Source organism: Dipodomys merriami, unplaced genomic scaffold (assembly GCF_024711535.1).
Source record: "Dipodomys merriami isolate MVZ:Mamm:240054 unplaced genomic scaffold, mDipMer1.0.p SCAF_64, whole genome shotgun sequence".
NCBI classification, from domain to species: Eukaryota; Metazoa; Chordata; class Mammalia; order Rodentia; family Heteromyidae; genus Dipodomys; species Dipodomys merriami.
Genome location: NW_027206224.1, coordinates 3,568,682 through 3,582,184, shown reverse-complemented (window position 1 = coordinate 3,582,184; position 13,503 = coordinate 3,568,682). Strand labels below are relative to the sequence as shown.

Below are 13,503 nucleotides of genomic sequence, written 5' to 3'. Positions count from 1 at the left end.
ACATCTTTTCTTTTATTGAAGAGTGGTTTTTATGAATGCACACACCATTTTCCTAACCACAACAACTGGGTGCACATATGAGTGTGAGACATTCTTTGCTCTGTGTGTGTGTGTGTGTGTGCGTGTGTGTGTGTGTGTGTTTTCTCTTTTCTTGTTACTGGGGATTGAATCCAGAACACTGTACTTGCTGGTGAAGTGCTTTGCCATTGAGCTTCATCCCAGCTTTCTTTGTTATTTGTAATCTAGTTGTTTAGGACACTTTCAAACCTAACTTTTTGAAGACACATACTTTCATTCCCATTGGATTTTATTCTGGGATTTTGATTGTCTAATTGGAGATAAAAAGTATTACCTGGGCTGGCTTTTGACCAAGATCCTGAATTCTATGCTTCCTGAGATGCTAGGATTACAGGTATAAACCACTGGCACCAGGCTTGTGTCTTGCTTGCTTGCTTTCTCTGTTTCTCTCTTTGGTAGTCTCTCTGTGTCTATATGTCTGTGTCTGTATTTGCCTCTCTCTGTGTGTCTGCCTAGCTCTCTTTTTCCCTCTCTCTCCTTCTCTCTTTGACTTTGTCTTTCTATTCTGTCTCTGTCGCCATGTCTTTGTCCAGATCACTAGGGATATGTAAGTTTTCATCAACCTCTCAAACATATAGACATGCTTCAAAAATCCTTTCGTTCCATGTTTTTACTATTAACATAGTTATTGTGGATGCCAGGGTCTCTGAATGATGATGCAGGAAGTGGTAGGGCACCTGGGAAACTTCAACCTTGCTGTGGGTACCACAACCATGATATTAACAGGAAGCTTTGTGATTTTCAGTAAAATTCGGAGAACTTGTTACTGGATCCTGAACATCAAGGACCTAGACGCTCAGCTCCGCAGCCCAGATGCTGATTAGGTTAGGAGAATGAAGGTCAGAAAGAACTGTTGAATCTGAGCAGCCAAATGTCCTTATCCTGAGGTTCTAGACCAGTGCTTGGATTTTCACACACTCCAGCTTCAATTTCTCCCCTTGTCGGCTGTTTCCCATTTGGCTGGCAACAGACCAGGACATTGAGCTATCACCCTCTGCTCCATTCCCTTCCTTACTTCCTGATTAACCTCCACAGAATGCATGAGGTACAGGCTGGTGGCCTATACTGAACTCTCGAGAGACTGAGAACTGAGGCCTCAGTCTGAAGCCAGCCTGTGTAGGAAAGTCCATGAGATTCTTCTCTCCTGTTAAGCAGCAAAGCTTTAGCTCCAGTCGAATACAGCACTAGACTTGAGTGAACAAGCTAAGGGATAGCTCTCAGGCTCTCAGTTCAAGCCCCAGTACCAGCACACACACACACACACACACACACACACACACACACACACACACACACACACACACACACACACACACACACACACACACACACACACACACACACACACACACACACACACTGAATCCAGGGCCAGAAGTACCACATTAGATACTTTTTCTTTTAGTCATCACCTACCAGATTATACTAACATTCCCATGAATCCACTAAAAAAAAAAAACAAAAGCAAAAAACCCTAGCCTATAAGCAGGAGTAAATCATTAAGGTGTGGCTAGAGCTCTGCAGTAAATGTGTGCTGATGGTGATCCAGCTCTTTGTTTCATCTCCAAGCTGTGTGTAAGTCTACCAAGAGCATCTGCCCAGATCTGGGTAGAAGGGTCTCCTCTCTGACCTGGGACAGTTAATCACATTGAAGACCATGAGTGCACATCAGATTGTGTGGCTGGAATGGAGGTCAGAGAATCTTTAGCCAAGTCCTGCCAGGGAGTAGGAAGGGTATCAAGAAGGAAAGCTTGTGGTGCCTGGCTGTAGACTGTTGGTGCACCAGATTGAACAATCAAAGCTGGTTCTCGCAGGCAGTAAAGATAGTGTGAGGTTGAACCTGGCACACTTCCTAGGGAAAGTCAGGCTTTGCTGAAGCGCTTGGCTCCTGGTGTCTCACTGCCTCTTAGCAGGATCTATGTTGTACACACTCCCAATTATACAACTGGCTCCCAGATTACCACAGGCACACAGAGCCCTGTCTCTTCACAGTGCTGCAACCAGCAAGTTCCTTTTAAAGGTTTATCAAGCGAGTTTATCAGGTTTATAAAGGTTTATCAGGCCTGCCCTTGACCTCAGCCACCAGGGAAGCCACAGAATAGGATGATGGGTCCTTAAAAGTGCCACAGTGACAAGTATGTTTAAATGGAAAAGCAGTTCCTAATTGTGGAGGCGTCCATGTGAACCCTCATGACTCTGGGGGCTGAAGAAACTTGAAAGTGGACTTGGTAGTGTAAGAGCAATGAGTTCAAGGAGCGATGTCAAAATAACACAGTCATAGCTCCCTGTTTATGCTCCAAGTGCTCAGCTGTGCCCCATGGGAGGTGAGGGCATGGTGCATCTGTGCAATCCTAAGCCTGCTTCTCTGCAGACCAGCCCTGAATTTCTCCAATACAATCTTCATCACAGTGACAGTTCCAAGAATCCCGAGGGCAGCAGAAGCCACACAGCACCTCTGGATGAGGGCAAAAGAAAGTAGGAGAAAGGAAGGCCTCACACCAAGAGTGCTGTCCACTAATTTCCTGTGACCTCTGCCCTGTCAGTGGCACTCTCTAGCAGCAACAGCCTTACCCAGCTTTTCTTATGTCCCCACCTACTCCCTGTCAGGTCCAAACTCCTGACTGGGCAAGGTCTAGGTGAATTGTACCTGTTGCTTGAGTTTCAGTGTGCTGCATAGAGACACAGAAATCACGCTGAGAGACAACATGCTGCTGAACAGACTTCCTGCTTGGCTGACCACAGTGGTCTATGGGTTCCTGCTTCTCCCACAGATCCAAGGTGAGACTCCTATAGGGGGACCTGTCAGTGGGGAAGGCACCAGGGTGACACCTGCCACATTGGGCAGAGCAGAGTTGGAGTTGGAGAAGGGAGAGGGGAAGGTAGAGATGACAATGATATTACGGAAAAGTTGTGCTACAAAATGCCCATGGTGGTGACCATATAGCTCAGAGAGGGTCATAGGTGCCTGAGGACACAGAGGAGTGAAAGTGTGTGAAGTGCACTGACATGTTGCAGACAGTCAAGGATTTGGGACATTTCCTTCCTCCATTTGTTGTTGCAGCTCTAGTTGTAACTGCTACTCAACCTGCTAACATAATTGTCATTCAAACTGATTGCGTACCCTTCATTGCCAGAGAAACATCTTGGTATGGTCCAAGGTTTCTGGTTCTGGAAGAGCTATACCTCCCCCAGGAACACATCATGAAGTTGAACTGAGATGCCACTGTGTTTCTTTTACCTAAGTGTCAACTCTAGGCAAAGACTTGGCTTGGCTTCTAAGGTAATAGAGGATGTACCCTATACCTGCTACACAGTCTTCAAGTCTTTATCAGGAGCTCATGCCACCAGAGAATTATATCCAGAATTATGTATGTGCAATGTTTGATCCCCTCACACCAGAGCAAGCTTGGATGGGCCCTGATGAACTCTCCTACCCTCTCCTATTTATTCTGCACTATACCTTACCCATGGCCCACTCCTACCAGATTCCCTCCCTTACCTGCTCTTGATCAGGATCTGGGTATTGATTATGAAATCGTGATTCCAAGGTAACAATTTTTGCAACAGGAAGAGCTGGTTGTGCAAACCTTGTTATTCAGAAGACCCAGGGTTTTAAATCTCCTATTTCAAGGGTCATGTTTTGCCACTGCATGGCTCAGCTTCCTCATAGTATTTCAGGAGGGGCTTGAAGCAACATGCAGGTAGCTAATTTCTAACAGGGACCTGAGCAAAGTTTGTCCTTTTACTGTAACAACTATGAAGCATGAGTGACTAGCGGCCACAGTGAGGTCCAGGGTCAGAGTTCCCATCTAGATAAAACTCTTACGAGGACAACATGGAGGTCAGGGGTATGTCTTTGGACTTGGAAAGATATTGGGAAATTGATGTCTGTTTGTGGTTGCTATCTTGGCTTCAGCCATAGGAGGCGACAGGAAGCTGGCTGATTCACAGCACCCTCCTGGAGAGTGCTTAGGGGCAGGAGAGTTACTTTTCTTACACAAACAGATCAGATTTGTGAATTTCTGCAGCCTGAAGGTAATAATGGGGGAGAGAAGGTTCCAGTGGAGGTGGAATTGGTACTGATAACAAAATAGCCACCGATTGTGGGCCTGACTGAATGTCTCAAAACACATGAAGGGCACAAGCTTTGGAGCTACTATATATGAGCACACAAAAAAGGATTCTGTGTCTTAAAAGAGAGAAAAACCCAATGAATGAAGTATCCATTTAAAGAATTATCATGATTTTACAAACATGTTATTGTGGACCCTAAGTTGATTTCCAATGGCCTCTTCCCTCTTCAATCCCCAACATAAGCAGGCCAGCTTTTTCAGGATCTGATCAAAGCTGTGTGACTCTTCCCTTGCAGCCCTATTACTTTTTGGCATTTGAGATACCTCCAGTGTGAGTTCCTTGAGAATTGGAAATGTTCAGTCCAATCCCCAGAGTCCTGCTAGTCCCTGTTAGGTTCCTGGAAATGATGGTTATTCTCCAATCACCCAACATTGAAGTTCCTAGGGTTTGATGATATCAAGTCCCAAAGAACAACAGGGAGCCTGCATGGTAGGAAGGTCTGGGTCAGGTCAGTGAAAACAGTGGTGTTAGAGCACAGGCATGCAGACAGAATGTATGTGAAGCCATTGAACCTGCAGATCAGAGGACCTTGCCAGGCTGAGCTCTGGGTGGCATAGAGCCAACAGGAGCCACAATGTGAGTGTCTGCTGATGGGGCACACCCAACTCTCACGTGCATCTCTCTACCCACAGGCCAGGACTCAGCCAGCCCCATCAGAACCACACACACCGGGCAGGTGCGGGGCAGCCTCATCCATTTGAAGGAGAGCAATGTGGCAGTGCACACCTTCCTGGGCATTCCTTTTGCCAAGCCACCTGTAGGACCACTGCGGTTTGCCCCTCCTGAGCCCCCTGAACCTTGGAGTGGTGTGAGGGATGCCACCTCCTACCCAGCCATGTAAGCTCTTGTTGGGTGAGAATCTCTGTGGTGGGATGGGCACTCTGGACCAGGCTCAATATTTCTCCCATGTAGACTCCACACTCCATTTTCTTCTGCTTTGCAGCATTTCCCATATAGTGTGTGGAGCAGCTTTGCCAGGCTCATTGCTCTGGCTTTGCATATGAACAGTGCTAACGCCAGGTGCTAAACACAGAGATATACTTGTGCCATGACTTGGATCATGCCAATTGTTTTCTGCCATCAAGGAATGAATTTCTGGGCAAGGTTTACTTGGATTGTCCATACAATCCACAGCTCTTGCACACAACTCTTGGTCCAGCAGCAGATGCTACAGATCCCTGAGGAGGGCAACAGTAGGAGCTCTGTGAAGAAACAAAGCTCCGCAGTCACTGTGCCAACCAAAGGGCCAGGTGGCATTGGCTGAGGAATAGTCTGTGTGCTTCCAACTGGAGACATGGTAGAAGGAATGTAGTTCCATCGGAGTCTGGATTTGGATTTCAGCAATGTCCCACTACTTTATGTGTAACTGACTATCACTCATTCTTACCAGCAGCAACAATGGCCATGCTTTAACTGGCACAGAGAGGTCTGTTAGCCCTTGTAGCCAACACTTCTAGAAGACTTATGAGTCAATATTTCCAAGGCTTAGGGGGAGAGAAATCCAACATATACAACAAGGTAAAGTCAGAGTTCCATCCTAGCTTGAGATGGAGAGCCTCACCCGATCCAGGCATATGTGGCCTGCACCTAGGTTGGAAGAAACATGAGAAAAGATTCTGTATAAACAGGGCACCAGTGCAGCACAGGTTCACAGTGGCTGGGAACAAGTCTAGCCTCAAAGTCAGATTTTTGACCCTGAGACAAATTCTGGAATAATTGTCTATGACTGTAATCAGGTGTCTGCAAAGTGCTGATATAATGAATATGCTGACTACAGTGAAGCTAATAATACCTCCCATCTCGATATCTGAAGACTGCCTTTATCTCAATATCTATTCACCTGCCAGTGCCCAGGAGGGCTCTCACCTGCCTGTGAGTGTCAGAACTTTGTTTTTACTTTGTGGGAGAACATTTCTTCTGCATGACTCTTAGTAGTGGCAAGAACAGCCTGGGTTCTGAGGCAGTGTGGAACCTCATGACAAGTTTCATTATCAGGTTCCAAATATCACTTACCCAGGGAGGGTCACTCACCACTGGTACAGGGGGATGCAGAGTCTAATTTTTCCCAGATGATAAAGGCCTTGGTTCCTTCAAACAAGAACTCACTCTACTAACTTGAGACCAGAAGACTTACTGAGGAACCTAAGAGCTGAAGTTAGAAAAGGCCCAAGTTGTGTGTTATGCATTGTGCCAAAGCTAGTATGTGATTCATTTGACTCCCATGAAAGTGAGATAATCAGGGAAATGTCCCTTTTCTTCCATTTTAGATAGGCAAGAGAGTACGGACACCAATACTCCAGACTTGGATTCCTGGAGTAGAGCTCAAAGATAATGATTTCACTTGTAACTCTCACCCAGGGACAAGTTCAGGAGGTCCTGAGGCACTTCCTTATATGATGGCAGCTGCACAAAGCCAAAGCCATGGATAGTGTAATGGAAACAGAGGTAGGAAAAGGGCTGAATGAGAATCAGTGGCAGCTGTCTTGACTTTCCCAGGTGATGGTGTGGATCCATGGTGGTGCACTGGTTGTAGGTATGGCTTCAATGAATGATGGATGCAGGCTGGCAGCCACTGAGCATGTGGTGGTGGTCACTATCCAGTACCGCCTGGGAGTCCCGGGTTTCTTCAGGTGAGTGTGGGATTGAGTTGGGCAATGAGTGCCAAGCAGAGCCAGGACAGCCCTGTGACCCTTGTCTCTGTCACTTTCAGCACTGGAGACCAGCATGCCACTGGCAACTGGGGCTTCCTGGACCAAGTGGCCGCCCTACGCTGGGTCCAACAGAATATCGCCCACTTTGGAGGCAACCCCAACCGTGTCACCATTTTTGGGGAGTCTGCAGGTGGCATGAGTGTGTCCTCACATGTCTTGTCCCCCATGTCCCAAGGACTCTTCCATGGTGCCATCATGGAGAGTGGGGTGGCCCTGCTGCCAGACCTCCTCTCCAGCTCCTCTGAACCAGTCTCCTCAGTGAGTGCCCTCAGCTGCTCTGGTCCAAACCCCCTGTATTTCCCCTCACTTAAGAGCCCCTGGTTCACTCTGCTTGCTTGGGACAAAAAGGACCATGGAGGTAACTTGGAAACTTCTTGGGAATTGCTGAGTGTTCAGGGGTAGCATCCACACCTTTCAGCCTCACAGAGGTTGAGTGTGGTCTGTGATCATCAAGGCTACACCAGATTCTTCCATGTGGACATAACCATGTAAGCAGGGAAGATGAACCCTCCAACCAAGGTCCCTGAGCATCATGAAAGTGGGAACAATTTCACACCTACAGCAATCCACACTGTAAACCCGAAGAGATTTGGAGTAACTTGCATCATTCGGGGTTTGGGCAAACTTCTCTCGCTACTTCAGAGGGTGAGGCAGATGCTGCCTGGTTGCTTTCCAGATGGTGGCCAACCTGTCTGCCTGTGAGCAGCTTGACTCAGAGGCCCTAGTGAGCTGCCTGCGGGCCAAGAGTGAAGAGGAAATGCTGGCTATTACCAAGGTCAGGCTGAACAATGTGTGTGTGGTGAGGGCAGGGGGAGGGAGTGGGGGAACCTGACCTCTGCTCCCTGATTCTCTGATGGAGAATGAGAGACAGGGTGTGAATCACCCAGCCTTAATACATCTAAACAAATGACTGTTCTTGTAGCCCCGGATATAAAATGAAGAGTAAAGGAGGCTAACATAACTGTTAAATCCCAAATAGGATGCATGTGGTAGATGTATGTGGGAAGAAATGGAATAGCGTGGAAATAAAATGAGGACAGTAGAAGATATGTGGTATATGATCGTAAATCCTGATTATGGATGTCTCCTCAGACCTTCAAAGTCATCCCTGCAGTGGTGGATGGCGTCTTCCTACCCAGGCACCCCATGGAGCTGCTGGCCTCTGCTGACTTCCACCCTGTCCCTAGCATCATTGGGGTCAACACTGATGAGTATGGTTGGATCATTCCCATGGTGAGACTTAACTTCTAACTCATTAGTAGTCTGGGGAGCTCATCTGTTATGTGTGTGAGTGGCAGGGGGTGCATGGTGGGACAGGGCATGATACCTTCATGACCAGCACATTCCAGACTTAAACTGTCTCCCCACCACTCAGCTATGGGGACTTCTTGACACCATAAAGGGAATAAACAGAAAGAACTTGCCAGCTGTTATGCAGAACACAGTAGGACTCATGGTAAGGATCTGGACACCTGCCCCAATGGATGGGTAACCCCAAGATATTTCTTCATGCAGTAACCTTCAGGAATACAGGATGGGATATGTATTTGTGGCAGGATTACACCAGAGCTTAGCCCTTTCTCCCTTATACTCCCAAGTCCATCCCCCCACCCAGAGGCGGCCTCCTCCCTGCCACTGCACTGCCTGCCTAGCCTGACTCTCTCTAATCCTCTTGGCATAGAACTTGCCTGCTGAGTGTGCAAACCTGCTGATGGAAGAGTACATGGGGGACACTGAGGATCCCCAGACCCTCCAAGCCCAGTTCCAAGACATGATGGGGGACTTCATGTTCGTGATACCTGCACTGCAAGTAGCACATTTTCAGCGTGAGTACATCTGTAGCTGAGGTGTGTGGGAACAGTGGGCAAATCAGGGCTGTGCATCCCAGGTGACCTCTGTGATGTCCACGTTCCCACCCTTGTCTCTCTCAAGGACCCAGTGTGAGGCACTTGATGTGCCACAAGTCAGCAAATTCTCATGGCTAATCTAAGACACAGGCATCAGTGGCACTTTACAGAAGAGAACACTTAGCCAGTAAGCAAGAACACACAGATAGGAAATCCAAACCATGATTTAAACAAAGCTTTTCCAATTGGAGTCACCAGGATGATGGCAGTAACATGTAATTCTTGGCCTCAAAGCCCATCTTTGAAATCAGAGAATGAAGCATTGACTGTGATGAGCACCTTTGGTCTTTGCAAGGCCTCCTCCTGCCTGAGGTTTCTCACTTCACAGTCCAGATTCCAGCCAGCTTCAACCTAGCTATCTTATCGCCAAAAATGAAGGACGACTCCAAGTGAGGGGTCACCATGTCATAATCTGTCTCCACCCCCAGGTTCTCAGGCCCCCGTCTACTTCTATGAGTTCCAGCATCCTCACGGCCTCTTTAAGGACCTCAAACCCCCACATGTACGTGCTGACCATGCTGAAGAAGTTGATTTTGTCTTCGGTTCTTCCTTGTATGGCAGCAGCCGTGAGTCTTCTTCATTTTCATAAGCTAGAATGGGCCACACTAGGATCCCGGTAGGGTGATTCTCCTCACAGTCTAAATAAAGAGATTGAAGCTCAGAGAGAGGACAAGATCAAGTGTGCAAAATCTTACCATTCAGAAGGCTTCAGGTGTTTACATTCCAAGCCTTTTCCCAAGTATCCTGTGCTCCCAACACCTGTCCCACCTACAATAAGGTGTCAGACATAGGTGCAGAGTGGTTGATTGAAAGTTGTGAATGTCCCTAAATGATTCCCACAGACTGAAGGTAGGCAAGTCCTCCAGTCTAAGAATATACACAGGTATATTCAGCTAGAGTCTAGGATGAGTAATGGAAGGTTATGTAATGGGAGTGTCTGTGAGGCAGAGGGAAAGGATCAGGCCTAGTATAGAGGACCAAATTACAGTTCAATGGAGTGTGTAGAGCAGTAGTCACCCTGATATGTTGTTCAAGACATAGACCCTTGTTTTCCTGTGAGCAGCTGACTTTTCTGAGGAGGAAGAGCTCCTAAGCAGGAAGATGATGAAGTACTGGGCCAACTTTGCCCGCAATGGGTGAGATAATACACCTAACCCTGCCTGTCTGGATTAGAATCCACCTACTAATCCTCTGGTGGCATCTTTTTATGCATGCATGATCCTTAATTACATGAAAGCTCTCCCTCAAACCCAGGACTCACTCACACAGAAACAGTGTATGGTAGGTACAAGTCACTCTCTCTTGCCCCAGAGATCTCAAAGGTAGACCACAGCTTTGTGGAAACACCAGCACTCACCTCTGTGAGGTGGCTCTGAGCCATATAGAACAGACACTGGAGGAGGGCCTTGTTTTCCTATATCAGAAAAGTTTCCCTCATTTCTCCACTCCTGATCTTTTGGGCTGTCTGGCATGACTCTAATGAGCTGATTGGGTCCTGGCTCACAAGGACTCAGAATGACCCTCACCCCTCCTCCTGGGATGGTGTGTCCATAGGAACCCCAACAGCGAAGACCTGCTCCATTGGCCCATGTTTGACGAGAATGAGCACTACCTACAGCTGGACATCCATCCTGCCGTGGGCCAGGCCCTGAAGGCCTCCAGGCTGAAGTTCTGGACCAAGACCCTACCCCAGAAGATCCAGGAGATCAAAGGGGCTGAGGAGAAGCACGTAGAGCTATAGTAGTCTATGTCGGGAGAACTGGGCTTGTATGTACAGAGGGTCAGCAGGAGGTGCTCACCCATTTACCAGGAAATAGGAATTGATTCTAACATTCCCTTAGCTGTTCATCCTCTCTTTTTTCTGCCAGCCACTCAACCAGCCAATCCTTATGAACACTGCCTGCATGATATTCATGACCAACTTGCCTAAGCACTCTCTTGTTAGACACACTCAATAAATGCCCCCAGGGCTGGATGAGCCCCTCTGGTGATTACTGACCTCCGTTCCCCACTGGGCCTGGGCCTCTTGCTTCCTTGCTCATCTTGTCTTCACCAGCTTTGTCTGCTCCAAGAAACTAGCCCCTCAAAATGAAGAAGAACTGTTGATCATGTTACCACTACCCCAGGGTCAAATGCCCATGTTGACCCTACAGTAGAACTGTTTTTTTCTCTAACTTTGAAGTAGACAGCAATTAGGCCAATTTTTTTTTCTAAGTGTTTCTAAGACCCACACACATATACATACACACATGTGCACAAAGTGCTTTGTTATGGACTAGTTTATTTTCAATTAAATTCACCCATTCACCTGTGTAGTTCTGTGTAGTAAATCTGAACATATATATGCAACATATGTCCACTCTCATATCATGTGTTAGAATGTTTCTTTCATCCCAAGAACTTCCTTCACATTCATCACAGTCAATTTCTTCCTTTCACTTGGGTTTTTGAAAACACCAGATTGTGTTTGTTTGTTTTTTATTTCAGTACTGGGACTTGCACTCCTAAAGGCTTTGCCTTTTCACTTGGATTTTTCTATTCAATGCTAGATCTCTATCACTTGAGCCAACTTCTACTTCTTGCTTTTTCCTGATCAATTAGAACAAAGAGTCTCACTGCCTTTTCTACATGGTCTGGCTTTGAGTCTTGATCTTCAGATCTCACCATCCTGTGTTGCTAGGATTATAAGTAAGAGCCGCTACTACCTGCCCAATTGTTTTTAATTGCTATGAAGTATGGATATTTGGGAAAATAATAGCCCAATGTAGCATATCATACTAAGTGAGTTATTTGAGGCTTATACTCACTACAATTAATGTTTTTAGGATCAAGTGTACATCCTTTCTTTTATTGAGGAGTGACTTCTATGAATGCACACACCATTTTTTTTTATCTACAACAACTGGGTGCAGATGGAAGTGTGACACATTCTTGGCTATTTTTAGCTTTTTGGTTTTTTGTTGGTAGTAATGTTTGACCCCATGGCCTTGGCCCTGTCCCTGAGCCTTTGTGCTTGAGGCTAGTGCTCTTCCACTTTGAGACACAACTCCACTTCTATCTTTGCTATTTTTAATCAAGTTGTTCAGGATACTTTCAAAACTAAATTTATACAAACACATACTTTCATTGGTATGGGATTCTATTCTGGGTTTTCTATTGCTTAATTGGAGATAAACATGTCATCAAATGGCTTTGAACCACGATCCTTAGATCTCAGCCTTTTGGGAAGTTAGGATTGCAGGTATGAGCTAGGTGTACTTGGCTCATTTCTCTGATGCTTTCTCTGTCTCTCTTTGCTTGTCTCTCTGTGTCTGTGTCTACCTCTCTCCTCTACTCTCCCTCTCTCTCCCTCTCTCTCCCCCTTCTCTCTCTTCCTTCCTCCCCGCCCCACTCTGAATCTGGTGAAAGGTCCTCACCACCCAGCAATTCACCAGAATGGCTGTGAGGACAGGGCATGCTATTTAGAACCAGTATCCTTTTTTTCAATTGCCTTTATTTTATTGGCAAGTAAAAAAATGTATATATTTGCCATATGCAACATGATATAGCAAGTTCATATGTTATATACACAGAACTTTCTGGATTTACACAAAATTCTTTGTGATTTTGAAGACAATAAATAAACTGTTATTACCTACAAATCATCTGAATCAATTTCTAATTTTCTTCTCCTTCTCCCATACCTCTACAGCCCTTTTTTACAGTGCACATCCAGGCAAAACCAAGCAATATTTTCCCCTCATACCTGTCTTTAACATAATTACCCCAGCTTCCATTCATGTCACAAAAAACAGGATTTCAGTTACATAGTATAACATTGTGTATATTACTATGTAATTTTTTGTTGTTGTTGGTCATGGGGCTTGGACTCCAGGCCTGGATGCTGTCCCTCAGCTCTTCAGCTCAAGGTGAGAGCTCTACCACTTGAGCCACAGCGCCACTTCCAGTTTTCTGGTGGTTCATTGGAGATAAGAGTCTCATGGACTTTCCTGCCTGCGCTGGGTTTGAACAGCGATCCTCAGATTGCTGCATACAACTTTTCCACATGCTGATTTGCTTTCCTTGGACTACATATTCAACAGTAAGTATGCTGAATCTTGACAATTTCATCATTTTTTGGAGGAAGGTCCATATGATTCTTCCATAACGGGTGCAGTGAATGCAAGGTTTCTTTTTACCACAACCTTACCAACATGAATGTTTATTTGTACAGGCAGGAGGTGTACAGGTAAAGTCTTAATAGGTATAAGGTGGCATCTCACTGTTTTCATTAGCATTCTCTAAATGATTGTGTTTTTGTTTTCATTCACCAGTTAGCCATTTGTAATTACTTCTTTTTTATACATTTTTATTGTAAAAATACTGTACAGTTAAATGAGTAAGATAATGAGTACATTTCCTATTGAGCATTGATGCTTCCTCCCTACCATCCCTTCCTTCCCCACCTCCCCACCCCCACCCCCATCCCTATCCCCTCACCAAACACACACATACGCACACACACGCGCACACACACACACACACACATACACACACACACACACACACACACACACACACACACACACACAGTTTCCAGGGGCAGAAGCATCCCATTAGTTACTTTCTTACCAGCCCTACCATATTGCACTAGCATTCTCACAAACCCTCTACAAAACCCTAACCTACAAGCA

The 13,503-nt window shown here is 46.1% G+C and overlaps 1 protein-coding gene across 1 annotated transcript; it reads left to right on the top strand.

Moving 5' to 3' along the window:
* The first annotated feature begins 2,764 nt into the window (after positions 1-2,764).
* LOC138815435 (acylcarnitine hydrolase-like) lies at positions 2,765-12,452 on the top strand. The gene is made up of 12 exons (XM_070004849.1): positions 2,765-2,856; positions 4,845-5,049; positions 5,949-6,084; positions 6,709-6,842; positions 6,923-7,181; positions 7,600-7,698; positions 8,016-8,156; positions 8,299-8,379; positions 8,605-8,749; positions 9,259-9,396; positions 9,894-9,966; positions 10,385-12,452. Exons 1-12 carry the CDS (start codon positions 2,784-2,786, stop codon positions 10,569-10,571), a joined length of 1,671 nt encoding a protein of 556 aa, XP_069860950.1. The 5' UTR covers positions 2,765-2,783; the 3' UTR covers positions 10,572-12,452.
* Positions 12,453-13,503: the final 1,051 nt, after the last annotated feature.

What these genes read in the sequence shown, in the direction of transcription:
- LOC138815435 (XM_070004849.1), top strand. Translation starts at nt 2,784, where the DNA reads ATGCTGCTGAACAGACTTCCTGCTTGGCTGACCACAGTGGTCTATGGG. An exon ending in GGAGTCCCGGGTTTCTTCAG is followed by an intron (nt 6,843 to 6,922) that starts GTGAGTGTGGGA and finishes TGTCACTTTCAG; the next exon opens with CACTGGAGACCAGCATGCCA. An exon ending in GCCAACTTTGCCCGCAATGG is followed by an intron (nt 9,967 to 10,384) that starts GTGAGATAATAC and finishes GTGTGTCCATAG; the next exon opens with GAACCCCAACAGCGAAGACC.